Below are 26788 nucleotides of genomic sequence, written 5' to 3' on the forward strand. Positions count from 1 at the left end.
GGCTACGGGAAGGGACTGGGAAGAGGAGAGGGAAAGAACATGAATCATGGAACCATGGAAAAATATTCTAAATTAAATAAGTAAATAAATATACTTAACTCTAAATAAATAAATAATTCAGGGGAAAGTTATGCTAAACAATTCGGCAACTTGTGTGGTCAACCAAACTGAGTATTAAAATACTAAATTGTAGTAGCTTCAGTTTAATAAGTTAGTCAGAAGAAATAGGCTTAAATATCAATGTCCAAATTTATTTTACCATATTACATATTTACCACAAATCCAAACTCAAATGAAATCATGTTATGCCTGGAAACCTGAGGAAGAGTGTTTCGTTTTTTTGTTTTTTTTTTAAGTTGCTATCAGGCTCTGAAATCAACTCAAAATAAGTGGGAGAACTCATTTTTAAAACTACAACAAACTTATAATCCCTCTGATTTTAACTTAAAAAAAAAAAACAATCATCTTCCTTAAGATGGCACTCTTAACCACAAAAATATATTGGCCTAAGTAGTTTTAAATGTTACTTACCTAAAGTCCATGCAAAATAATACTTAGGTCTGGCAGCCATAATGGAGATATATAAGTAAATAACCTTTGTTGGTAGTGAAGCTGTAGCTTGAAAATGATCATCGATGTTGTATTCTACAGGTAATGTTTTGGAGACAGTCAAGTGAAATAATAAGGAAAGCCCACAAACTAAGAGCTTCTGCATTACTGCAATCTGAAGGGCACAAAGCAAGAAAGGATTTAGTGAGTTATATCAACTCCTTAGAATAGGAAGAATATAAAATCCTTCTAAAAAGTATATAAACAGGGATTAGTTTGTTACCAACATAGAGAGATGCTGGAACTATAGAGAATCAATAAATGGCACATAAAAGGGAGGGTGGGGGGAAGAACCTTAGTTTTTCACACACATATAATTAATTAGTACATGGGGACAAGGCTTAGACTGACTTCCCAGAAACCAAATTCCTTCTCCAAAACACTCTTCAGGAGTTATTTCTGTGACTTTCTTGAAAGTACTTTTAAAAAGTTCTCTTTTTGTTATATCTCCTCTCCCTTTCCAATAGGAATTGGTCCTGTAAAAAAAGGCCACTTTTACAAATATTTTGTTGATGCCTTTTGCTTTGACACCAGTTATTTCCCCTTAACCCTATCCCATCCATTCTCCCTTGTAACAAAAACAATGCATTTAAACTAAGATATACATTAAATCTAATGGTACAGTTTCTTTTATGTTTTTTTTTAATGTATAGTTTAGATTTAGAATGTCATTTTGAGGCTTCAAAAGATCATTTCCTTTCCAGTTCTCTGTCTAGGGAAGTATATTTCATTATCATTTTTTTTAAGGAAAGAGGTTGGCATTACCATTCATTTACAGCATTCGCTGTCTTTTGGTGATCTCTCTGTTTATATAACTGTAGTCGCTGTGTGTTATGTTCCCCTGGTAGTGGAATCACTAGGTCAGTGGGTATGAAACATTTCAGTGACTTTAAAAAATATTCAAAACCGTTTTTCATAATAGTGGGGCCAATTCACAGCTCCAGTGACATTTATCTATGAGTATTCCTATCTTCTCATAGCTCCTTCAACACCATTTTCATTTATTAAAACATCATTACCATTTAATGGGGAGTATCCCATTTGAAAAAATTTACAACTTCTATTATTAGTTTTTCAAAACAATCTTATTTGTCATTGTTAATTGTGTTAATTCTTTAGAAAACTTGGTGTTCTGACCACTTATCCTTTGTGGAATTACTCTTCTTCTTGAATATGTGTGTTAATACTCTATATATCTTGCCTACCAGATACCTATGAGAAATATTTGATGTAAAGAATTTTTTCTCCATTTGATCATTTATTTATCTTCTTCTAGCTAAAACGATTGATACAAAAAAATTTCTCCTAGCTACAAGTTTAAAAAGGTACATCATCTATTTTTTTTGTTGTTTTTGTTGTTGTTGTTGTTGTTTTGTGACCTTTTTCTATTTGGATAGCACATATATTTGGAACTGATTTTCCTATAATGAAGATGCTGGCCTAAAGCTAATTTCTGCAAAAATGTTCTACAAGTTTCATGACAATTTTCAAGTTTCAAGTCAATTAGAGGGTCTTTTAATAGTTGTGGTCTTGGGTTTATTAAAAAAAAATTGAGTACTGTATTTGGCTGATTATTTCCAGTCTATTCCTCTAATCAGTACAAAATGGTTTGAGGATCACTGCTTCATAACATCATCAGAACTACTGTAACGTTATGCCCACTTTATTCTTGCTTTTTTAATTTACTTTACTTCCTTTGAGATTGGATAACTTTTGTTCCTCCAAATAAATGTTAGTGGCTTGGGGGGGGGGGGGGTTCTAGTTCCATGAATTAAGCCATTGGCAGTTTCACAGGTCAGTAAATATGTAAATTAATGTTGGTAGTGTAGTCATCATTATTGTATTGACTCAACTTAAAAAAGAACAATGAATATCTTTCTAACTAGATTATTCATTAACTTCTGTCTCAAATATAGGGTTTTTTTTCCCCCTTAAACCCTTACCTTCTGTCTTGGAGTCAATACTGGATATTGGTTCCAAGGCATTAGAGTGGTACGGGTAGGCAATGGGGGTCAAGTGACTTGCCCAGGGTCACACAGCTGGGAAGTGTCTGAGGCCAGATTTGAACTAGGACCTCCCGTCTCTAGGCCTGGCTCTCAATCCACTGAGCTACCCAGCCGCCCCCTTCAAATATAGTTTTGATAATCAAATTTGATGTCAGTTGTTTCTGTGTAATCCTGAGTAAGTTAATTAACTTCACTGGATCCTGGAATTAAGGAATTTTCCTAGGTCTCCTCCACCTCTAACAGTTTACAAAAACATTTATCCTAGCCTACTTATTCCCTTGGAATTCCTACATACTATACTGATTCATATATTAAGACTCTATTTCCCACAAAGTGCCAATGTTAAAGATTATCTAGTTTAAACCCCACATTAATACAGATGAAGCCATAGAGGACCCCACAAAGATGAAGATTTCTCTATCTAAGGTCAGTTTGGGAACTAGTTAGTGGCAAAATTATATTTAGAATTCAGGTATCTCACTCCCTCTTTGAAGCTTTTCCTACTTTAAAATGGGTTTGCCTTGAGTTATAGCAAGTAAATGTTTAGGAAAACTACTGAAGATACTAATTAAAGAACAGACCATTCATCACAGTGCATTCATCACATCTCAAGTTAAGTGTATTTGGGTAGATGGCCAACTTTTTCTTTGTTCCTGTTTACTAAGATTGGATTAGGACAATATGAGGATAGAAAAGTCTTGGAGGGAAACAAATAATGAAAAAACAAGAAATGGTTAGTCTACATTGAGGAAAGAGGGAAAAAAAGATTTAATTTCTCTTATACTACAATTAAATAATCAAATTAAACAAATTAATTTGTATATTATTTCTGATTCTGAGTGAAATTTAATGCTTTCTGCAAAATACACGTTTGTCCACAAAAATTGACTATAATTAATAATATATAGATCGCAGAGGATCATAGGATTTAGAGCAGTAAGAGAGCACAGAGATCACTGACTTCTTTATTTTACAGAAGAGGAAACTGAGTTCAGGTGAGGTAATGTGATTTTCCCAGTGTTAAACAAGTTAAGTAGCAGAACTGGGCTATAATCCCAAATCTTCTGACTCTAAATTCAGTAATCTTTCTATTAAATTAACTATGCCACTGAGTTTTCCTCAAGAAAAACAGGGGAAAACCCAAGGACCCCATCAATTAATAAAAGTCAACCAATAAGCATTTATTTAGTAGCTACTACCATTATGTGCTAGGGGTTGACATCAAAAGGAAGGAAGGAACTCCTCACAGAGCTTATCTTCTGTTAGAATTTTGGATAATATATTAGATGGATAATTGGTAATTACATGTATTCTTTCCCCCTAAATCTCATTCATTAAAAAAAACCAATACCTCATCAAGAAGAGGCAGAAAAAATAATTTTTCCTTAGGTTGTAGCCATGATAAAAAAAATTAGTCTTGAAATGGCATTTCCAGTAACTGATAACTCACTAAATATCAGACAGGAATGTTTAATTCAATAGAGTCAGAGAAAGTAAAACACATTCATTTATGTTAAAATTAAATTTCTATGAAGCTTTTTGGACAGGACCAGTTTTTTTGTTTCAGACAATGAGGAATTCCCCCTATAAATGCAGATTGCCAACTTCTTAACAACTTCTAGTTGTAACGATTAAAAATGATAAAGGTTGATATTATGAGGAAAAGTAATATTTTAATTACCATGGCCATGTTGGTAAAATATATAAGACCACATGCCTGGCTAAGATCTATTCAAAATGTCTGCCAGTCCATACCTTCTATTCCCTTTTGCTGCTTCCTATGAAAGAGAGCAGTTAAAGCCTCATCTCCCCATTTAAGTCACTCTCTACATTTGTTGACTTCATCAAGTCCAAAACCGGAAACCCATTGGATCACAGAAAATGTAGTCTCAAAGTCCCCCACATGTCCACAGGAAGTCTGTCATATATCTACATATGTTGAGACTTAATACTTCTAAATAGAACCCCAGAAATTCTAAATAATACATAGTCTTCAAGAGTTACCTGGGAGCTTAAAGAAGTTAAGAGACTTGCCCAGGGTCACACACCCAGTCTATGTGTCAGAAGCAAGACCCAAACCCAGATCTCCTCGATTTTAAGAAAAACTCTCTATCCCCTATGCCAGGGGTCAGCAAACTTTTTGGCTGTGAGAGTCATAAACGCCACATTTTTTAAAATGTAATTTCATGAGAGCCGTACAGTGTTCACAGTGCACGCTCCTGAAACAGCGCCTGAAAAAAAATTGACTTTATGGGTCCTGCAGAAAGAGCCATACATTGCCGACCCCTGCTCTATGCCATGTTACCTCCAAGAGAAGTATTAGATATAGTAATTATATTCATTCTATCAAAGGAAGCCACTAACATTATTTTTTCACCCAAATGAAATTATATTTATGTATTAAAGTATAAAATAAAGGAAAAGTCAGTTTATAACAATATCTTGATCCTTAGCAAATTAAACACTATTTGAAATTATTTTTAAATGGGAAAAAAGCTCAACTAGCATATTCAAGGTAAGTTTTTATCCTTAATCAGTAATCAAGATTATAACCAATAATGAAATAAAAGTTCACATTATTTCCTCAGACTGTCAGATTCTTCTTCATCATAAAGTAAGACTAAAGAACACATTTATTGAACATGCTCACGGAATGAGATAATTCATATGAATTAACTTTCTAGATAATTGAAGGTTATCTTTTTCAGCATCAAGTCTTTGTTGATGGAAATCTTTCTAAAAATTATCATTTCTCGCTGACATTTTTAACATAGTAATGATAAAGAGATCTTAACTGTCTTCATGACAATGTCATTGTCATGATCCTCAATCATTATGCTGTGTTACATGGAATGAAGGGACACCTTCAGAGACTCCTGAGATAAGTACGGCATACAGTTAGTTACTTGCCTCTACATTGAATAGCCCCATATTACTAAACTTTCTGAGTTCTTTTATCCTTTGTTTTTTATAATTTGTCTCTCATTACTTCTTGTTGCTGGTCTCTAGCTCGCAACAACTTTCATTAGCCTTTCCTCTACTGGGCAGGGAAAATGAGACAAAAAACTTGTTAAAATTGAATTTAACAGTAAATATGTACTTAGTGAGGAACCCAAATAGGTTTGCTATGGGTCAAGTATGGGAATTTTAACTTCTTAAGGCTCAGAACTATTTCTTTGCAAAATAAAGGGAGGAGGACTCTATGATCTCTAAGGCCCCTTTCAGAGCTCTAACATTTTTAGTGAATTATGTAACATTTATTTTGGTATCTTAAAGGCTTGGGGGAGCTTATTCTCAAAATTCTGGACATGTTTAGGTTAGTTAAGATTGTCTTATAAGTGACAGCCAGATAGATGAGTTATTTGCTGTGTTTTTATTAGTATAATTTTAGGAGTATTAAGCTATTCTAAATTTCTACAGTAAAAATATAAAACAACCACTACGTTGTTTAAGAAGTTTAAGTTATTACTTGAGAGATGACCTTAGATGGTTCTGATATCTCAAAGTTCACAGTGAATTTTCAGTGATTAAGTATTCCTATAAAGAATATAGTCTCTAGTGACATAGTAAAAACAAATGCTTTGAATTATCTTTTTATTTTCTTGATTTTATTTATAATTTTTCATCAGGTTATTTACTACTTGTATGAACTAGGATAAGTCACATAAGCTCTGTAGGCCCATCTTCTCATTTATAAAAAGAGCAGGTTATACCAGATTATCTCAAAGGCTACTTCCAACTCTAAATCTAGGAACCCTTGAGCAACGACTATCATCTTGAGTTAGAACATAATTTATGGAAAAAGTAATCTTGCCTTTGTTAATGAAACCATAGGTGTGGACATTTATCTATTTCAGTATCCAAAATTATTTTAAAGAACATTTTTGCTTAGATAAAATAAATCACAAACATACTTGAAAATGTTAATGTCTATAAGTAATAATTCAGAGTAAACTTTTCGTGCGATGTTCTGATACAAAATTCAGAGATCTTACATTTGGAGATGGCTCTGTTCTTTCATATTGTCTTTCTTCTTTTCCATTTGCTTCAGTCTGTGTCAGTTGATATGATCTGCCTTCAATGAAAGTAATATAGTCTTTGTAAGAGCATAATGGGCCTGCCAGGATACCCATGAAATTACAGTTGTAACTTAAATACTCCAGTAGACTTGGCATGCGTCTGGAATTCAAAGACAAGCATCTTGTAAGATGTAGCATAATATTTTAAGAGGTTTACTACAGGACTATCCATTCCTCATATTGCTGTTTTTCCTATTTCTATTTCTAAAATAAATGAGTTCTTCTTGTTTCAATTTCTTAATGAGAACTGTAACCACAGAGAGCACCAAAGTTAAAGGAAAAATTTTAGAATCATAAATCTCTGTAGAAATATTCATTCTTAAATTTCCCACTAAGTAGCATGACTTAAAATGGATTATATATAACGATATGGAAATTTATGTAAATTATTTGCAGATATGGAATATTTATTCCATGGTCTGCTCATTATTCTATGAGAATACTGTGAGTACAAACAGACTGCTGCTTAATATGGAAAAAAGTTAACAATTCTGACCAATTTTAATTAATTATAATACAATTGCCATAATTATATTATATCATACAAGTATTATATTGCACATATTTTATAACATAATAATTATAATTAATTATAACTAATACAATGATAAATTATCAATATAAATAAATGAAAATAATTTACATTTTTGTCTTTTAGGCTAGTTCTACAATTAGGGGCAACAGACTTTTGGGAAATGATATGCTGTCTATGATAAAAAGGACTATCTTGGAATACTTCCATATTTCAAAAACTTGTGATTTCATTGCATTGAATATTCTCTCTATTCATGCAAACCATAACCTTTCTATGATTTAGATGGTCCTTAAAGATATGGCTAGAAATCTCATCACTTGGAAGCCAATGAGAGTATATACCCATCCAAATTTTGTTAGGCTGATTCTTAGAGAACCTAAATACAGTATCATAGGGTCTGTCCTTAAAGCCCTTGCAGTGTACAAAGACTTGTCAGGGCTTGCACATGAAACTTCAAAGTCATCTCTATGCCATCAAATGTCACTGGAGTGATATTTGAGTGGAGGATCTTGGGACATGTATTTCCTTAATTTGAAATCTTCCCCCCCCAAAAAATAGCAAAGAAGTCCTATAAAATGCAGATACATTTCATTTCCAATAAATGGGACTGAAATATTTAATTTCTATGTCATATGAATATATAATCATTTAGCAAGACTGAAAAACTGCCATTTAAATCATACTGTCACCCAATAAGGTTTAAAGGAAATAATGGGAAAAAATTTAATCATTTTTAAAATGATAAACTAGATTGAAATAAGCTTCCTTTTAGGGGCTTCAAAATCATGGCATTAAGAACAAACAGCTTTAGGATTTATTAACTTGCAGTTTTAGTCCTTTCTTTGAAATTCTGAAAGTGTATTCTACACTTCTCTGTCTTCTAATAGCCCACCTCCTACTCTGCCACCATCTTCCCCTGGCTCAAACATCAGGAACTTTTTTTGTGATAACCATAAAAAAGTGATACAAGGGAGCTACAATAAACCTGCTAAATAATCTGAATCCTAATTATAGAACTCCTCATACTCTGACAACTAAGTTCTATATTCATCATCACTTCAACAACCAAAACAAAAGTCAGTTATTAAAGTGTTTTTTACTAGATTTTACCATGGTCAAATTTAAAATCCTAAACATTAGGATTTTAAAACTTTAAAAAAAAAGCTAAATTTATTGATCTATAATTTATGGTTCAATATTAATACTAACTAAAATAAATTATTTTAAGCACTTTAACTTTTTGGTAACTTGACATTAGCTAAAAATGTATTTCAATAGTATGATACTGATGATAACTATGATTCACAAAGTACTTTACATACATGATCTCATTTTGATGCTGACAATAACCCTAAAGGGAAAGTTCTACATTCCCCATTTCATAGGTAAGGGAATGGAAGTTTAACTAACAAAAGCAGGGATGTTAATGACAAGAATTGAGGCTAGGTATTTCCCAATTACATCACTTTTTATACTATATAATTCTGCCTCTCCAAATCTCCTATAATGCTATTGCATATATATATATAATTTAGTAGACCAAATAAAATTATATTTATCAAAATTTTTAACTGTCATTTGGCTATCCCTTAATGTATACTCTGTGATTCATTCTTCTAACAATCTCCTATTAACGCTGATATTTCTTAATGAAACTATTTTTATATGACAAAGAAAATTAGAAACTTATTTTCATTATGTAAAACTGATAACTGCTATAGGATTAAGTCATTCCCTGTGTAAGAATGAGGTACATGCACTATTAGTTGTTAACAGAGTATAATATTAAAGCAATATCCAGAAATAATGACTCAAAAGTTCATTTACTAGGACAAAATATCTAATGTATTGTTTCAGAAGCCATCATAAAATATGCCAGTAGTCAAAAATCAATAAAATAGTTATCTATTTGTGAAAATTACTTATAATTGTTCAAATTTTGGAAATTTTCTGACTGTTAATATGGCAATAAGAAAGAAAACCACAGCAATCCACTTTATTATTTCTATTAAAACCTGCTTATAGCAATATATCATGGTTAACAGAAATGAGTACCAGCTTATAGATTTCCTCTCCCCACTCAACCCTGGTTATCACTGTCATGAACCTTAATACTCATACTGAAAACTTCCCAACAAGCTGACCTCACAATTTCTCTACTTCTTCTGCAAAAATTATCTCCTCCTTTCTCCACCTTACTTCAATCACAGCACTGTCATATCTTGTACTTCGTCTATCAGAAGTGTGCCATGCATTTCTAGGATCTGGAGCCATGTCTAACATACAAATATATCATTTCTAAGATCCTGAGATTTCCCTCAGACCACAACCTCTTATCTGTCTATTGCTCCCACTAAACTTTACTTTTTTTCCTTATCATGACCTAGTAGGAGATAGGCCCAGGACTTGGGATTTCATTCATCTGGGGAACTCTTGGGTTAGGAAATTCCCTCTACCAATGCAAACTAGTATCCTCTCCATGAACTGCCTGGAGCACAATTTGGTGCCCAGGGTCACTGTCTGTCAGAGGTAGGTTCTGAACGCTGGCTCCTAGGCCAGCTCTCCAACTACTCTCAGGACCTGCATAGGAACATTTCACCCAGGCTACATCCAGAGCTCTAAGTCTTGCCTTCATCCTAGCCACTGTCCCTGATACTTCTCTAGTCCCCACCCTAAAACCCCTCATCTTCCAACTTTCCATCACTCTCAGCCTGTGAATCCTTCTCTCTGGGTAGACTTCACCATCCAATTTCTCTGATCCTGCATGAACTGGAACTGATATAATTCTCTCCAAATTTACGGGCCCCAAAATAATAACCATAACAATGGATATTTACATGACCCTTTGAAGTATGCATCCATTCATCCATTATTTTACCAAAAACAGCACAGTGCAGTAGATAGTGAAGTTACTACCAACCCAAGATCACTGATGAGAAAGACAAGAGTCAAAGACATAGAGTAGCAATAACCAAGTCGCTGGGTGAGGAAGGGCTGTGAGCAGGAACTGAAGTCAGGTCCAACAATGTATCCACTATGCCACACTTTCTACCTAACCTTAAATGGATTCTGGCTACTGCTAAACATTTCTCTTCTACCCTTCTCTTCACCCTATTTCACTGCTCACACCAAATGCTTCATCCTTTTATCGTCTAGCCTTTGCCTGTATCCTAACTCCCATAATTTCAGCAGGAAGATCCAGCTTTCACCTTCTGAGATGATTAAGGCCATGTGATGGGCTTCCTCAGCACTGCCTCTGTTCCTTAAAACTAATTGGTTTCACCAAATACTTCTCATTGCTTGCAGGCACAGAATTAGAGAAATCCTCAATTATTAAGACTAATGGCCTTTACTTATTCTTTTTATCTTTTTCCTTCTTCCCTTCCTACCTATATCCTCCAGGAATTTGAACAGACAATCATTCTTCCTTGTGTATCTTCATCTGTCTACAGAGATCTCTTCCTAAATTTTAACATAAGGATACCACCATTCTTCCAGTCATGCACGCTCACAACCCGAGTACCATTCTTAGTTCCTCCCTCTCACTCACTGCTCTTCTCTGCTTCTCCCTCCCATATCCAGTTGGTTGCCAAGGTCAGACAAGATTCTTCTCTCCCAATATCTCTGGATTACGTTTCTATCACCCCTCAGACCTACAACAAGCCTGATCCAGGCCTCACTTACCTCAGGATGGGATGACTCCAATTGCCTGCCAATGTTTGGTGGCCCTGAAGCAAGTATCTCCCTACTCCAGTCCATCCTTCACATGGCTGTCAGAGAGATCTCCCTAAGGTATACATATGGGACCATTTCACCCTTCCTCCAATTCAATAAACATTAGTGGCTCCCTTTACTTTCAATATCAAATACAAAATCCTTTACTTGACTTTTAAAGCCTTTTATAACTTGGTCCCCTCCAGTGTAAAAAGTTCTCCCAGGACCCCACCACCTCTTCAGTCTTCTCCTTAGCTCAGTGGCTCTTGGATTTAGTTATTATATTCCTCAAAGATGTCATTTGAGGATTTCTTTCTGGAGGTGATCTGTGAATTCTTTCAATTTCAATTTTATTTTCTTGTTCGATAATTTCTGGATAGTTTTTTTTTTTTGATAATTTCTTATAATATGATGTCCAAGGATTTTTCTTGATCATGGCTTTCCGGTAGTCCAATAATTCTCAAATTGTCTCTCCTAGATCTATTTTCTAGGTTCGTTGTTTATTCAATAAAATATTTCATATTTTCCTCCATTTCTTCCTTCCTTTGATTCTGCTTTATTGTTTCTTGATTTGTCATGAAATCATTAATTTTGGGATGGCCAATTCTGATTTTAAGTCCTGATTTTCCTCTGTCAATTTTTGGTTCTTTTTTTCAACTGGACCATTTCTCCTTGCACCACTTTCATTTCTCATTCCCACTTTTCCTCTACCTCTCTTAATTGGTTTTTGAAGTCCTTTTTGCATTCTTCCAGAATTTATGACCAATCCATATTTTTATTTTGGACTTTGTGTGTGTGTGTGTTTCCTTTGCTTTCACTTCACTATTTCTGTACCTTGCTCTTTGTCTCCATGAAAATTCTTTAGTTAGGTACTTGTAAAAAATTTGCTAATTTTTCCTATATAATTATACATAGGATCTGTTTTCTGGAAGCTGGGGTACCCTCTTAAACTTCAGTCCTTCCTTGATATAATTCTCAGCTTATTTTCCAGATATGAGTGCTAAGAGCTCTGGGAGCCTCCTCCCCATGCTGATTCAATTGACCCTTGAGATGCTGATAGCTTAAGAACTTGTCTCAGGTTTAGGTGTAAGCTTTTGGTCTCACTCTGACTTTGATCAGGTCAGGGGCTGATCAAATTTTGGTCCCAGGCTTAGGCTCAAATTTTTGGTCTTGCTGTATACTTGATCCAATCAGGCACACTCTTGATTGCCCTGTCTTGGAGCTCCACCTTGAGCTTTAGGCAGAAAGATCAGTAATTAGTACCTAGTACTATCAGCCACCCCAAACTGTGTACTATGTCTTTATCCCAGGCCCAGACTGGAAATCCTGGCTTCATGCTGGACCCACATGGATCAGCTCCTTTCAGCCCAGATTGTCCTGGACTGAGACTTCAGACTTCTCCACAGGTTTGAAATTTCAAGGGACAGTAGATGTGGGGTGAGGTGGCTTGCTCTTCCCTCCTTGTTGTAGCCTCTTGCTGGCTCTGCTCTCCTTTCACCCCAGTTCCCCAGATGATTTCTGCCTACTTTTGGGGTTTTTCATTTCTTGAAAGTTGTTTCATTCTGTCTCCTTATTAGTTCTTCCACTCCTGTGTTTGTTTTGTGGTGATATTTTGATCTTGGTCAGAGAGGATTTTCCCAATCTTCTCCTATCTTACTCCCCTCTATATACTCTGTGATCCATGACATGGGGTCCTTGCTGTTCCTTGAGCAAGACATGCTATCCCTTGACTCTGGGCATTTTCACTGGCTGGAAGGTTCTCCACTCATGGTTTGCCTGATATCCTTCATCTCTTTGCTAAAATCCTACTTTCTACAAGAAGATACTCCTTTGATCCCCCTTAATTCTAGCTGTGCCTTCTTTCTGTGATTATCTCCAATTAATTCTATATGTAATCTTGTTTGTACCCAGCTATTTTCATGACTGTGCATATGAGCATAGACTGTGAGCACCTTACAAAGAGGAATTATTTTTTGTCTTTCTTTATATCCTCAGCACTTAAATTTGTTCCTGGCACATAGTAGGTTTTTAAATAAATGCTGGACTTCTGATTCCAATCCACCTTTTCTTTTCAGCTCAGTATGAAATATCTAGATAAGGGGCTACACAGATTGTCTCCACTTCCTCACAATCCACTCTATCCTCAAACTTTTGAAATTTAGCATTTGCCTCCACCACTCTTCTGAATCTACCCTTTCAACAATAACCAATGAGTTAACAGCAAAATGTAGTATGAATTTTTTTAGCATTCATCCTGTTGTACTTATCCACAGCAGACCCTGTTGATCACTTCTTTACTCACCATAAGTCACATATATATATATACTATATTAAGATTTAAAAATAATTTCCCACACCGTAGACCTGGTGAGATAGGTAATTTATTTTTAGTCCATTTTATAGATTTAAAAAATAAGGTTGATAAAGTTTAAGTAATTTGTTCATGGTCACAGGGCTATTAAGTGCTGGAATAAGGATTTGAACCCAGGATTCCCGAATCCAAATTTCATGTTTTTTCTCCACACCTGGCTTCATCCCTTCCTGGGCATTCTCTCATTTCTCAGCCTTAGGGACACTTCATTCCCTTTTTTTTCTACTGGCACATTCTTCCCTAGGCCCATCCTTGCTCCTCTTCTCTTCATTTCTACACTCTCCCTCAGCATTTTCTTTCACTCCAAGAGCTTCAACCTTCTCTTCAGTCCTGACATCCCTTTTGAGCTTGAGGCCCAAATCTCCAGTAGTCTAGAGGGTGTAGGTATATTCTATCTATATCTTTCTTTCTAAATCTGTTCCTCCTCTAATTTCTCTAGTTATCTGTGAAGTCACCCATTTTCCTATTTTCTATGTCTGAAATATGGTTTGTTTTCCTTTACCTCTAGAATCCAATCAGTTAGCAGCACTTGTTGATTTCTCTTCCTCCAAATCTCTCCTCTATCATCTCCTCTCTATTCCCACTGCCACCAACATCACACAAGTCCTTTAGCAATTGTCTTGACTACTATAATAGCTTCCATTCCCATTCTCTCTTTAGGTCCAGCTGATCTTTTAACTACTTCTAGAATCATCTTTCCTTGACATATAGATCTGTTTGTCACACACCATAGCTGAGAAACCTCTGAGAGATCCTGTTTGCCTATGTTAAAGTTAAAATCTTCTTCTGAGCATTAATGGCCCATCACAATCTGATGTCCTCCTACTTTTCCTGCCTTATCTTCTATTACTCCCTTGCTTTCTTTCCATTCCAATCCTTCTACCCAAAATATCTAGCACATCCTGGCCTCTATGCTTTTATTGACATTGTTCCTTCTAGAAATATTCTTTTCATCTACTAAATTACTACTTATTTTATAAAACCCAACTCAAATGCTTTCTTCCCTTTCCCAATGAGATATCTATCTCTGTCCCTGAGAACTGGTAATCTCCCTCTCCTTCAGACCTCCCATAACACAGTTGGTTCTACAATTCTCAAGTGAGTTAATACAATTAATATTGCATATTATCATGATGTGGTTTGGTATTATATTGCCCACTGTAAGATTCATGATGGCAGGAACTATGTTTTATCTAAATCCAGAATCCAGCACAATGTTCTAAAGACATTTAATATTTGTAAGTTGAATGCTGAATGAATCAAAATAGGAAATATATATTTTTTGCTTATGAGGGGGATTCATTTTTCTTCTTTTTGAATTGTCATATATAATATACCTATGACATTCTCCTCTCCCACACTACATAATGAACATGCCAATTAAGAGATGAGTCTTATCAATATGACACTCTAAAAATATGATTAACTTTGAAAGACTGTTGAACACAAAAAACCAAGAGACAAAGAATTAGGTACTATAAAGAACATACCTTACAGCTAAACCTCTCTGTGATGGGGTCAGTTCTTCTTCTTTTCGAAACATACCTATAAAGCAAAAATAAACTAATCCATAAATGATGTTTTTAAAGGATACACAGCATCTGATCCTAGAACTGGAAAGGAATTTTATGGACTTGGTGTGTGTCATTTTATGTAAAAGTAAACTGTTGCTTAGAGTCAAAATGATTTGTCCCAAAGTACACAGAATCCGTTATCAGCATCCAAGATGGAGGCAGAGTTTAGGATTTCTTCCAATATTTTCTATTTTGTCATACCACATCCTTTAGGAACACTATTATTCTTCATAAACAAATACCAATTCTACAGTGAAATTTATTGTAGCATTTTTCCCTCTAAATGTTTGAACAGTTATCACCAGTGACCTAGAAATACCATTCCTTTGTATATAGGAAAACCTAGTAAGCTCAGATTTACAAGAAATTAATAATCATGGAGAACTGAAGCCCCTAATGTGACTAGTCTCTAAAAAGAACAAATTACTAACTAATAAGTATAAATAATCCCCAAATATGCTCACTTGATTGTTTTATGTGGAGTCATTAGAGTCTGTGACAAAAGCTGTATAACCATGAAAAAGTTGAGTGACTTTTACTTCAATGGATTAGTGAACTCATTGCTGTAGGAACTCATTCCAGTGATACAGACCATATAACATCCTGCATTCTTTTCCTGTGTGACTCTTGACATTGTCCTGTAATCCTCCCCTGAGGGTTAATCGAATGGAAAGGAAGCTGCCTCTAAATTTCAACATTTTCTAGATACCAAAGGATCAGACTGGATTTCTACTGGCCATTCCTTTGACATGAGCAAGTCATCTCCTTTTCTGCTAATACATCTCTGATAACATTCTTTATACTATTTCTATTGTCCACTTTTTCATTGGCAATAGATTGCAGGGTATTCACATGTATCATTTGCCTCTCCAAGGCCTTGGAGTGTTCTTTCACAACTCTTTGGAGACCATAATGTTCCATGACTTGTAGCCATACAATCCCAGGGGAAGAGCAGAATTAAAAAGATGCAGCTTTGTCTTAAAGAAAAGCTTGGGGCCATTAAAAGAATTTTCTAATTCTCAAAAGTCATTTGACTTTCTCCTCTCCTCTTATTAAATTATGGGCCCTACTACATCAGCTTCAACTTCCGTCTAACATATACAACACTGGAAAGAGCTTTACAGGCTGTTATTCAATTGCAAACCACTGTCTGGACAACAGGTATACTTCATTGCCTTGGTTTCCCCTTTGTATATTACTGAATATGCCAAACTCTTTTGAGGTATTATATATTTCATCCAGAAATCTCTACCATGTTCCAGTGCTTTACATAACTAGCACAATGTCATCCTCTAAAAGGAGTATCTGGTGGATTTAACCTTCAACTGGGACCTTATTATAGAACTCTTCCAGGACAGTAGCAAACACACCTTTTGATGAGCAAATATCTATTTTATATCTCAACAGAAATTAATGATCAAAGGGTCAAGGGAAAAAGTTATTGTTGTGACATATTTCAGAGAATCCTGTACAATTTTCACACATGCCTGGGAAATACTTTGTTGGAAGACAGCCTTTAAGATGACATTTCACTCTAATGAATCAAAAACTTTAGTCAACTTGTATTCTCTGAATCCTTAAGTCAGCTGTTTGAGATAATGTGGAATATAATAGGATCAAAATTTTTTACCTAGAATGGGTCTTAGATGCCCTTTAGTCCAAATAAAACCCAGAAATGAAACAACTTGTACAAGATCACAAATAATAGTATAAACAGCTGAATTAGAATAATAATAATAATAATTAGAATAAAGGACTCAAAATTAACTACTCCAAAACTTCATCTTCACTGAAGCTTGTGAAAACCTGCCTCTTTCAATTAATAACCCCCACATAAAAGATGTACTCAATGCATATGTAAAGTATTTTTATACACATTCCATAAAATGAGAAAACAAATACATGAGTTAATAGCTACTGGCATTCTCTCAGTTGCCTTTTTAAAAGCAATAATATTATCTGAGGTTTTTTCCCACTCTTGGTAATAATTTTCTCTCACCTTTAGAATTGATTCTTCAATGTCCTTAAAATCATGATGTTCCCTACCCTACCTGGACATCCTCTGCCTATATTTGGTCTAGATGTGCTCATCCCCTCCAACTTGTGGCATGTCTCCCACCCTACCCAATCTTCCCATTTCCCTTCTCCTTCTAGTCACTTTACCTTTTTCTTCTTTTCTTTAAATAATGAGGCAGAATCAGTGCCTGCCAATTCTTGCCAGGTCGAAGGAGCAAAATGAAGACATAAGCATTGCTATAAGGGATTTCAAGACTACCAGACTGTTTATATTCAGTGTGGTGGGCTTATAGAATTGTTTAGGGGTAGAGACACTGAATGAGAATTCTAATTATTGACATTCCATGTGGTTGAGTCATCTGATTTTTATTTTGCTATGTGGATTCTGTCTTATGTGGTGGATTCAGCTATAAATTACTCTATATCTGATATGATTTCTTTTATGTTTAGGTATTGTAAGGGTTTTAAGAAAACAGCTCCTCTGACATTTTGCAGGTCACATGATACGGCCTACATTTTTAAGGAAGCAGCAAGGGGTATCCAAAGGTCAGTTCTAGAATCTGGAAGACCTGGAGTCAAGTAACACTTATGATATATAATAGCATCTGGTCACATGCAAGTCACTTATCCTGGCATATCCCTGGTGATTCTCAAATACCAACTGCTTACTGATTATCTGTATTGCTAAGAGAGATTTTCAATTTAGGGAGGATTTAAAACAATGAAAACAATTCTGAACCAAAAAAAATTATCTGATTTTATCATTCTTTTGTTATGCACTAGCTGTAACAGCAAAATTTCCTCTAAATGCTAATATTTTTCTCTTTTTCTTAGTCCTAAAAACTGATGATAAAAATCACATCACAAAATCAAAATAAACTATCTTTCCAACCCAATAAGCATTTATTTAGCACCTACTATGAGTACTGGGCAGCTAGGTGGCACAATAGAATGCCAGGCCTAGAGTCAGGAAGACTCATCTTACTGAGTAGATTTTGAGTTCAAATCTGGCCTCAGACATTTACTATCTGTATGACTCTGGGCAAGTTATTTAACCCTCATCTATTAAATGAGCTGGAGAAGGAAATGGCAAACCACTCCATTATCTTTACCAAGAAAACCCTAAATGGGTTTATGAAGTCAGACACAAATAAAAAACAACTGAACATCATCTACTATGTGTACTAAGGATATTTAAAAAAAAAAAAGCTCCTATCTTTAAGAAGTTAACATTCCGATGTCCCTCTTTTATTATCAGCTATAAAAACATAATTCATAGTAGTTTCACGGATATTATTATTATTATTATTGGTACACCGAGCTGGAACACAGATGATAGTCTCCTTTACCATCTCCATTCTATTTGTTAAATAACTGCATTATTAAGTAGATTATTAAGTACTGTATATGTTAAATGGTTAATTAAAAGCATCAGGTTATTAGTGCTACTGAAAGTACTTTGGAAAAAATTCTTAAAATAATCACAGAAGAACACACAGGAAGCCACATTTCAAAGGAAATGTTTTAGCATTTATAAGCACTTAGCAAGATGCTACTGAAATAACTTACTGCTTTAAGATCATTTAAAAAAAATATAACTGAAGGAGTAATTTGTTCATGTTCTAGAACTTAATCTAATACTCAAATCCAGGACTGTCTTTAAAAAAAAAAAAACTTCCCTGGTAACACCAGAGGTTTATGAGTTCATAAGAAGTCCATTTTTGCTTTTTGGTTTTGGGGCCATGAACAAATATCAGTACTTCTAGCAAAATTTAAAATCCTGCACTGACAATTATTAAGTGAATGACTTCAAGCAAATATCTTTAATAATAATTGCTCACATTTATATAGAACTTTTAGGTTTGCAGCTACCATATAATGTTGGTGCTATTGTTCTCCTTTTTACATATGAAAAAACAGACTGTGACTTTTCCAAGGAAATAGTGATAATAATTAATCCTATAAGCATATAATAAGCTTGAATCTCCAACTACCCTTCAGACATCTCAAACTGGATGTCCAGCAGACATCTTAAACTCAATATATCCAAAACAGAATTCATTATCTTTCCTCCTAAACCCTTCTTTCCTCCAACCTTCCCTTTTACCTTCCAGTTACTCAGGTCTGAAATCCCAGAGTTGTCTGGGATTTCTCATTTTCTCTCAACACCCCCCTCCCATTTCCAAGCTATTTCCAAGACTTGCCAATTATACTGTTGCAACATCTTTCAAATATGCTCACTTCTATTTTCTAACAGTGCTACCCTCTGGCAGAAGCCTACACCATGTCACACCTGAGCCTGCCTTAAGATTCCCCCCACTCTAATTCATCCTCCATTTGGCCACTAAAGTGATTTTCCTCAAGTTCAGGTCATATGGTGTCAACACACACACACACACACACACAGTAGTGCAAAAGGGTGCATATTAACCCTGCAAAGACTTACTGCAGAGTTTCTGACAGTTGAAAAGGGTTTAGAATCCTGAGGTTAGTCAGTTGACCCTGGAGACTTGAGGAGAGTAGAATGGTCAACTGAGCTCTATCTTTGGACTGAAAACCTGGCCTATATTCTGCAGCTTTTCTCTTAAAATTTGTTAGCTTAACTATTTCCTTTGGATCTCCCTAACCTCCTCTATTCCCAATCATCATTTTCCATTCCTGAATTTCTGTGGGTTTCTGAAAGAAGGGTGGATCTGGGTGTTAGCTTTCAAACTTGGTAGATTTAGTTTCCCCGTAGTCAAATAGGCCTTACCCTTGTTACAAATTATCTCTTAAATCATTGAATCCAACTTTCCTAACCCTATAGGCTAAAAAAAAAAAACCTCTCGGGGCTGAGTTAGGCAGGTCCTTTCTCAGTTTTACATTCCTGTGTCCCTCCCCCTCCTGAAGCTTTTTCTAGGCGGTTGTTAGAGTTACCTTGTATCCCTCTATCCCTTCCAATCAACCCTAAAACTCAATAAACCCTGTTTGTCACTTAATCAAACCTTTGGCTAGTTCATTAGTTGATTGATAAGAGAGGGAGAAGGGAAGAAAGGAATAATATTGTCTCTGGGTCCTGAAGGGATTTGGAGGTGTCCATTTCGGAGGAAGTGTAATCTCAATACTTCTTCTGGACTCTTCCTTTGTGAACCTGAGAAACTGAGTAGAAAGCCCTCTAGTCAGTCTCAAGCCATTCTTGGCTGGCCCTAACCTATGTCTGCAGAAGTGCCCTTCCCACTTGAAGGGCTCAGTCTGTTTCCCTTTAGTGTTTCTGTCTCAAACCTGTCTCCCAGGCTGTAGCTACCTATCCAAAATACCTCAATCTCTCCCTTGCAACTCTTTCCCTGTTTACATTCCCTAAACTCAGTCATTCCCTTACTTCTCCTACCACCTCAATTTACCACCTCCACTATTGTACCCTCCTTATCCACTTTACTGCCTTAGGGATCCACAAACCCCTATCCACAGTGCCTTATCCCTATCTACACTACCTTTAGTCCCTTACCTGCCTTATCCCTATTATAACCTTACCTCTGCCTTAATTTCCCTATTACCTCTAGCCAACTCCCTTATTACAACCACTTTACCACCCTATTAGATTAAACCCCTTATAACAACACACACACACACACACACACACACACACACACACACACACCATCCATGGCTCCCTAGTGCCCTAGGACCAAATAAAAAATATTCTGCCTGGCATTCAAAACCTAGCCACTTCATTCTTTCCAGTCTTTTGTCACCCTGCTCCCAAACACATACTCTGATCCAGTGACACTGTTCTGGTTATTCCACAAACAAGATACTCCAACTCTCAGCTTGGAGCATTTGCTCTGGCTGTCCTCAGTGCCTGGAATATCCTCCCTCCTCCTCTCTGACCTCCTTTAAGTTCCAACTAATATCCTCCCTTCCAAAGAGAAAGCCTGGGCTTCCCTTAGTAATTATTTCCTCTTTATCCAGTAGAGAACTCGCTTTGTATACATCTGTTTGCCTGTTGTCTCCTTCATTAGGCTGTAAGCTCCTTAAGGGCAGGTACCCTCTTTTGCTCCTTTTTATATCCTTCCTGCTTAGCACAATTCCTGGCCCTTATTAAATAAGTAATAAATAGTAATAATGACACTTAACAAAACAAATAATGTTTAATACATAATAACTCAGTTTTCTGAGCACAAGTCAATGAAGCTATCCACTCTATCAAAATGCCTGGCCTTGTTTCCATATCTGTAAAACAAAACAAAACAAAAAAAAACAACCAAAACTGATAAGATTATTTGCCACACTTCTGCATATAACAAACAGAACTCATTTGTCTAGAACTCAGGTTTAGAAATTGCTTACAGGGTAGTGAGAAAAGCGATTTATAAACCTGAGTTCTAGACAAATAAGTTCTGTTTATTTTAACAGTGAAAATATTTTCAGACCATCTTTAAAAGAAGCTTTGTTTAAAATAAATAATGTGATTAAGGTCTGTAGATATATTCACTTTTGTTGTTTTATGTGTGTTATAATTCTCCTCAGGGGGTATGTGTGTATTATAATCTATAATGTAAAGTTTAAATTCTTTTGAGAATAATTTCAGCATAAGAAACTTGCTACCTCCCCAGAATCCAGACAACGAACCTGTTTGGAGAAGGCACCATGAAGATACCTGTAGGACCTACACTGTATCAAGAAGATCCACAATGAACTTTGGGGTACAGTTGATTGAACTGTGGGTGGTTGAATGCATTTGTTTTGAATGTACGCTTTTATGTCAAAGGGAAAGGGGACTGCCCCCAATTGGCTTTTTGTCAATGTGCCTAGCAATCACTGAATCATTGGTTTTGTCCTTTTTCCTTTTATCCCCCAATTACTGTACTTTAAAAGTTGTTTATATTTACAAGAGCCTTTGGAGAGACCAGTCTTTCTCATTTCTCAGGGGGGAAATGTGTTATTGAAAATTTGGGGGTCCTTGAACTACATTTCCCATGAACCCACTGGCTTCTTGTCCTTACACATGACATAGACAGAAGGATAAAAACTGAGGGGCTGGTTTTTCATTCTCTCTGCTTCCTGTCTTCCTTCCTGGGAGCATACTGCAGCTGGAAAAGGCCGGCTGCTTAAACAGCTTAAGCTAGCATGGCACGTGGCTTTATTTTCTATTGGCTACTAATAAATCTTATAAAACCATAATATTTTAAAGTTATCTTTTTATATTAATTTTATTTTTTTTACATATGACACTATGTGTCAGATCTAATGAATGACAGGGCCCTAATTGCTGTGTGAAGTGCTAAGAACACGAGTACAAAAGGGAACAATCTCAGCTTCCACTCTAATGGTGGGTCTACACAGGAGACAGGTGGCCAGGGAGTCTGGCTCTGGAAAGCACCAGGGAAGGGACAGCAAAATGGCACCCGCTTTCTAGAAGTCAGGGCAGAGGCACAGATGAGGAACGGTGGGTAGAGTGCCATAGCTGGAGTCCCAAAGATTTGAGTTCAAATTTGGCCTGAAGACATTCACTAGCTATGGGACCCTGGTTGGATCCTTTCTGTGCCTATTTCCTCATCTGTAAAATGGGGATAATACCAGTGATATTATAATAAAACCTGTTAATAATAGATCATATTAATAAAATAGAAAGATGTTTATAAAGCACTTTACAAATCTTAAAATGCTACATAAATGTTGGCTAGTCCTATGATTATTAATATTTTGATTTGATTTGATATTGTGCCTAGAACATCAGGTGGGAAGTGGCTGGGTGGGGTGTGTTGGGGATGGGTTGAGGGGTGGGATCTGGGCCTAGGAACTAGATGCAGCTCGGGGCCCTCACTCCCTGGGCAAAGCAATTCAGTCCTCAAAGTGAAATTCCTTTTCATTAGTTATATTCATAAATTAGGAGACAAGAAATAGATGGTAACTGGCTGGTGAGGGCACTTTCTCATCTAGGAACTTTCGTTAGCTACCTCTTTCTGTCCTCAGCCTCAGCCTTTCCAATTCTAAGGGCTCCTTCCCTGCTGCCAAGGGACATGCCCCAGCAGAGTCCATCCTTTCCTCTCTTGCCTCTCTCTTTCCTTTCCATCCTAGGCTCCCAGAGAAGCGCCAATTCTCCTCTACTTTTCCCCTGCCACCTCCCCTCTTCCTAACTCCCAGTAACACCTCAGGCACTTGTCCCCTGGCCTCTCCTCCAAGGTCACCGCCTTTGTTCAGGCCTCCAGCTCTTGCCCAGACAATTGTAATAGTCTCAAGGGTGAGCACATACTCCTATTTCCTCTATTTCTGCCCCAATCCACCTTCCAAAAGGCCACAACTCCTCTGCTCAAAAGACTTTCCAGTGGCTCCCTCCTGTTGCTAAAATGAAATACAAATTCTGCAGACTGGCATTTAATGCCCTTTCTAATCTAATTATTTCCCTTTTCCCAGTCTATGAATCAACCAGACTGCAATGTTGGCTGGTCATAAGACCACTTATATAGAGCTGGAACAGGCCAGAGAGGCCATCTAGTCCAATCCTTTCATTTTGCAGAAAAGGAAACTGAGGTCTAGGGTGGTTGAGCTACCTAAGGTCACAAGGGTAACAAGAGGCAGGTAACTCTGAATTCTATCTCTTAGCTTTGTTTATTTGACTATATTCCCATGCCTGGAATCCCCACTTCTCATCTTCACTTGTCAAAATCTTTACCTTTCTTTAAGGCTTTGTGTAGGGACTTTTACTCCAGTAAAGTCTTCCCTGGGCCCTTCACTTGTTAATGCTCTTTCTCTACTCAAGAGTACCTTAAATTTACTTATCTGTCAATTGAATCACCAAAAGAATGTATCTCCCTGAGGGCAGAAATTGTTTTATTTCATTTCTTGAAAACCTCAGGTACCTAAATTTATATAGAATGGTTTAATGTTTATTGGATTGATTTACTGGCTCAAGAAACATTGATTAAACATAGTTCTGGGTATGTTTACAATACAAGGAACAGCCAGAGCAGCAGTTGTATACTATCAAACAGGGTTCAGAATGACTAGAAATAGAAAAAAGCAAAAAACAATTGCCAGGCGTCTTGATTATACATGATCCTGTCAATGATTAAAATCCAGAAGAATTAACTTATGACCAATTGTTGAATTTTATCAAACAAAATAAACTGTGGATATATATATATATGTATACATACATGCATATATATATATATATATACACACACACACATATATTTGAAAATGTTTAACTTTTATGAATCTTCTTTATTTTGTGACCTAGTACATTCCCCCCCCCAAAAAAAAAGTAATCCAAGAATTTTTATTTCCTTCATAATCATTTATGCTATAGATTTGTAGAGGATTGTTGCCAACTGCCAAGGCTCCTTGCCAATGGTTTTCATAAAGTGTGCTTCTCTGGGTGGAGATAGCTGACATTTTAGCTGAACTCAGGTGATTTTTCTTTAGATTCCTTCTGTTTCTGATCATTTTCTTTCACTTCAGGAAGTTCTCTCTGCTCTTAAAAGTGCTTAATATGTTCAATTCCCACATTAATTCTTTTGGATGGAATCTTGTCCTTAACCGGTATGCTTACAATGCCTATTGCATGTTGAGTAACATTACAGGTACATTCAGTCTTTCCATGGTAACATTTGGGAGCATTCCTGACTGAATTGTGGCCATATCCTTGATATCCATTCACATATATGGAGCCAAAAGGATAGTACCATGTTTTCTAAAGGATTTAAAAAACATTTATCATATTCTCCTTTTTCCTTTTATATTTGTCATTTTGGCAACTTACTAGGAGATGGTGAAGCCAGTAGAAAAAAATAAAAGCCTAGTACATTCCAATTAAAAAGGAAAACAACAAAAGAGAATACAAACATGGAACACTACTGATAGAAAACTGATTTTGTGAAAAACAAGTATCTATGATTTTATAATACATTTATTGAAAAATTGCATTTTGCACTGCATTCTCATGAAACATTCTCTTTTCATAAAAATTCCCTGAAAGGAAACAATCACAAAAACTTGTACCAGAACATAATTGTACAGTGCAAATAAGATTCTGCATGATGCTCTGATCAGAATAATACATCCAAAAAATTTTGTCTTTCCTTTTCAGTTATACCTTTGAGTGTTTGCATTGATAAAATGAAATTCACTCAAGAACTTCACAACAGCCTATAAATATGAAGACTCAAAACTCTGGGATGACTGAGAGTTAAAAATGTGCACATTTGATTGGCTTTAAAAAATCATTCTATTGAAAATATTAATAATATGGAAATAGATTTTGAACAATGATATATGTATAACCCAGTGGAATTGCTTGTCAGCTCTGGGAGGAAGGAAGGAAGAAGGGAAGGAAGGAACAAAAATCATATAACTATGAAAAAATATTCTAAATAAATAAACTAATTAGTAAAAAAGAAAGAAAAAAGAAATAAGAAAAAAAGAAAAAAGTACACATTTTATTGGCTTCTGATTATATTTACAAATACTTCATACCAGAATACCATTAAGAAAGCAAATACTTGAACCACTGCCAAAATGAATATATCACTCATTTAATTCCAACATTTTAAAAACACACATACACAGATAGAGTGTGTGTGTGTGTGTGTGTGTGTGTGTGTGTGTGTGTGTAAGGCACTATTTAAGCTTCTTTAGGGAACAGAGAAAAGGGCATATCACTCAAGGAACTTATAGTACAGAGAAAACAAATACTCATGTGACTCTAAAATAAAAAACACAGCACATAAGATGCAGAAAACAAGATGGGAATTTAGATATTTATAGAAATACCAAAATGTAATTCTTGCTCCAGTACAAAAAAAAAAAGATTTAAAAAAGGGCTTTTGAATCTAATAAGGATCTTACTTCAGGATTTCAATGGATGTATGACTTTTTTTCATCATAGGATTTCCCTTCATGTGAATATCACTACCCATCTCTTCCTTCTACTGCCATATGACTCTCCTGTGAGTCCTCCAGGAATGGAGGTTGGGCCTTCTCTAAGGTTCAGAGACCTTCCCTAAATACTGCATAGATACCAGTAGATTATGTGGGTTCTATACCTCTTATCTCTTGCGCTCCATACATGTAGCACCACCCAACAACCTATTTCTAAAGTATTTTTAAATTAAAAGAAATCTATTTCCTATCCCTCTCAATACCATTCCCACCCCAATGAACAAAAGGAAAAAAGAAAACAAATTCCAAGTAACAAATATGCATAGCAAAGCAAAACAAATTCTCTCATTGGCTTTATCTAAAAGCATATCTCATTTTGTATCCCAAATCCATCATCCTCAGTCCTTTGGAATCATGATTAGCTTTCAGTGTTGTCTTTGTAGTGTTCTTATTGCATAAATTGTTCCCTTGGCTCTGTTTTTCATTCTTCAGTTTATAAAAGTCATCAGAATCATTTGATTTTATTATATTGATATTAAAGTAAGAATTTTGCTACTTCACTTTGCATCAGTTCATTTCAGCCCTCTGATGTCTCTTTGAAACCATTTATTTCCTCATTTCTTATACCACAATAAAGCTCCCATCACATTCATACACTAAAATGTGTTCAACCATCTTAGTTTCCAGTTGTTTGCCGTCACAAAATGAGTTATTACAAATATTTTTATACACCCAGGATCCTCTCCTTTTTTCTTTGATCTCTTTTGAGTAACAGGTCTAGCAGTGGTGAAGGCAGGTCTCAAAGGGTATATATGGACTGCTTAGTAACCTTTTATGTATAATACAAATTGTTTTCCAGAATGATTATACTCAATTGCAGGTTCACCAAGAGTAAATCAATGTATCTATTGCTATAGTCCCTCTAAAGTTCAACATTTTTCTTTTTATCATCTTTGCCACTCTGATAGCTGTGAGGTGGAAGTTCAGAGGTGCCTTAATATGCAATTCTCTAATAAGAAATA

The 26788-nt window shown here is 35.7% G+C and overlaps 1 protein-coding gene and 1 pseudogene across 1 annotated transcript in view; both read right to left on the reverse strand.

Annotated features, from left to right (window-relative positions):
* The window catches only part of MBOAT2 (membrane bound O-acyltransferase domain containing 2), a 184336-nt gene that overhangs the window by 15167 nt on the left and 142381 nt on the right, over nt 1-26788 (reverse strand). The window contains exons 6-8 of the mRNA XM_044663619.1: nt 14805-14859; nt 6611-6794; nt 532-724 (exon numbers count right to left, since the gene is read on the reverse strand). Coding sequence (XP_044519554.1) covers nt 532-724; nt 6611-6794; nt 14805-14859 — 432 coding nt within the window. The remainder of the gene's footprint in view (nt 1-531; nt 725-6610; nt 6795-14804; nt 14860-26788) is intronic.
* On the reverse strand, nt 24185-24635 carry LOC123237025 (annotated as a pseudogene).

This window comes from Gracilinanus agilis, chromosome 2, assembly GCF_016433145.1.
Source record: "Gracilinanus agilis isolate LMUSP501 chromosome 2, AgileGrace, whole genome shotgun sequence".
NCBI lineage: Eukaryota > Metazoa > Chordata > Mammalia > Didelphimorphia > Didelphidae > Gracilinanus > Gracilinanus agilis.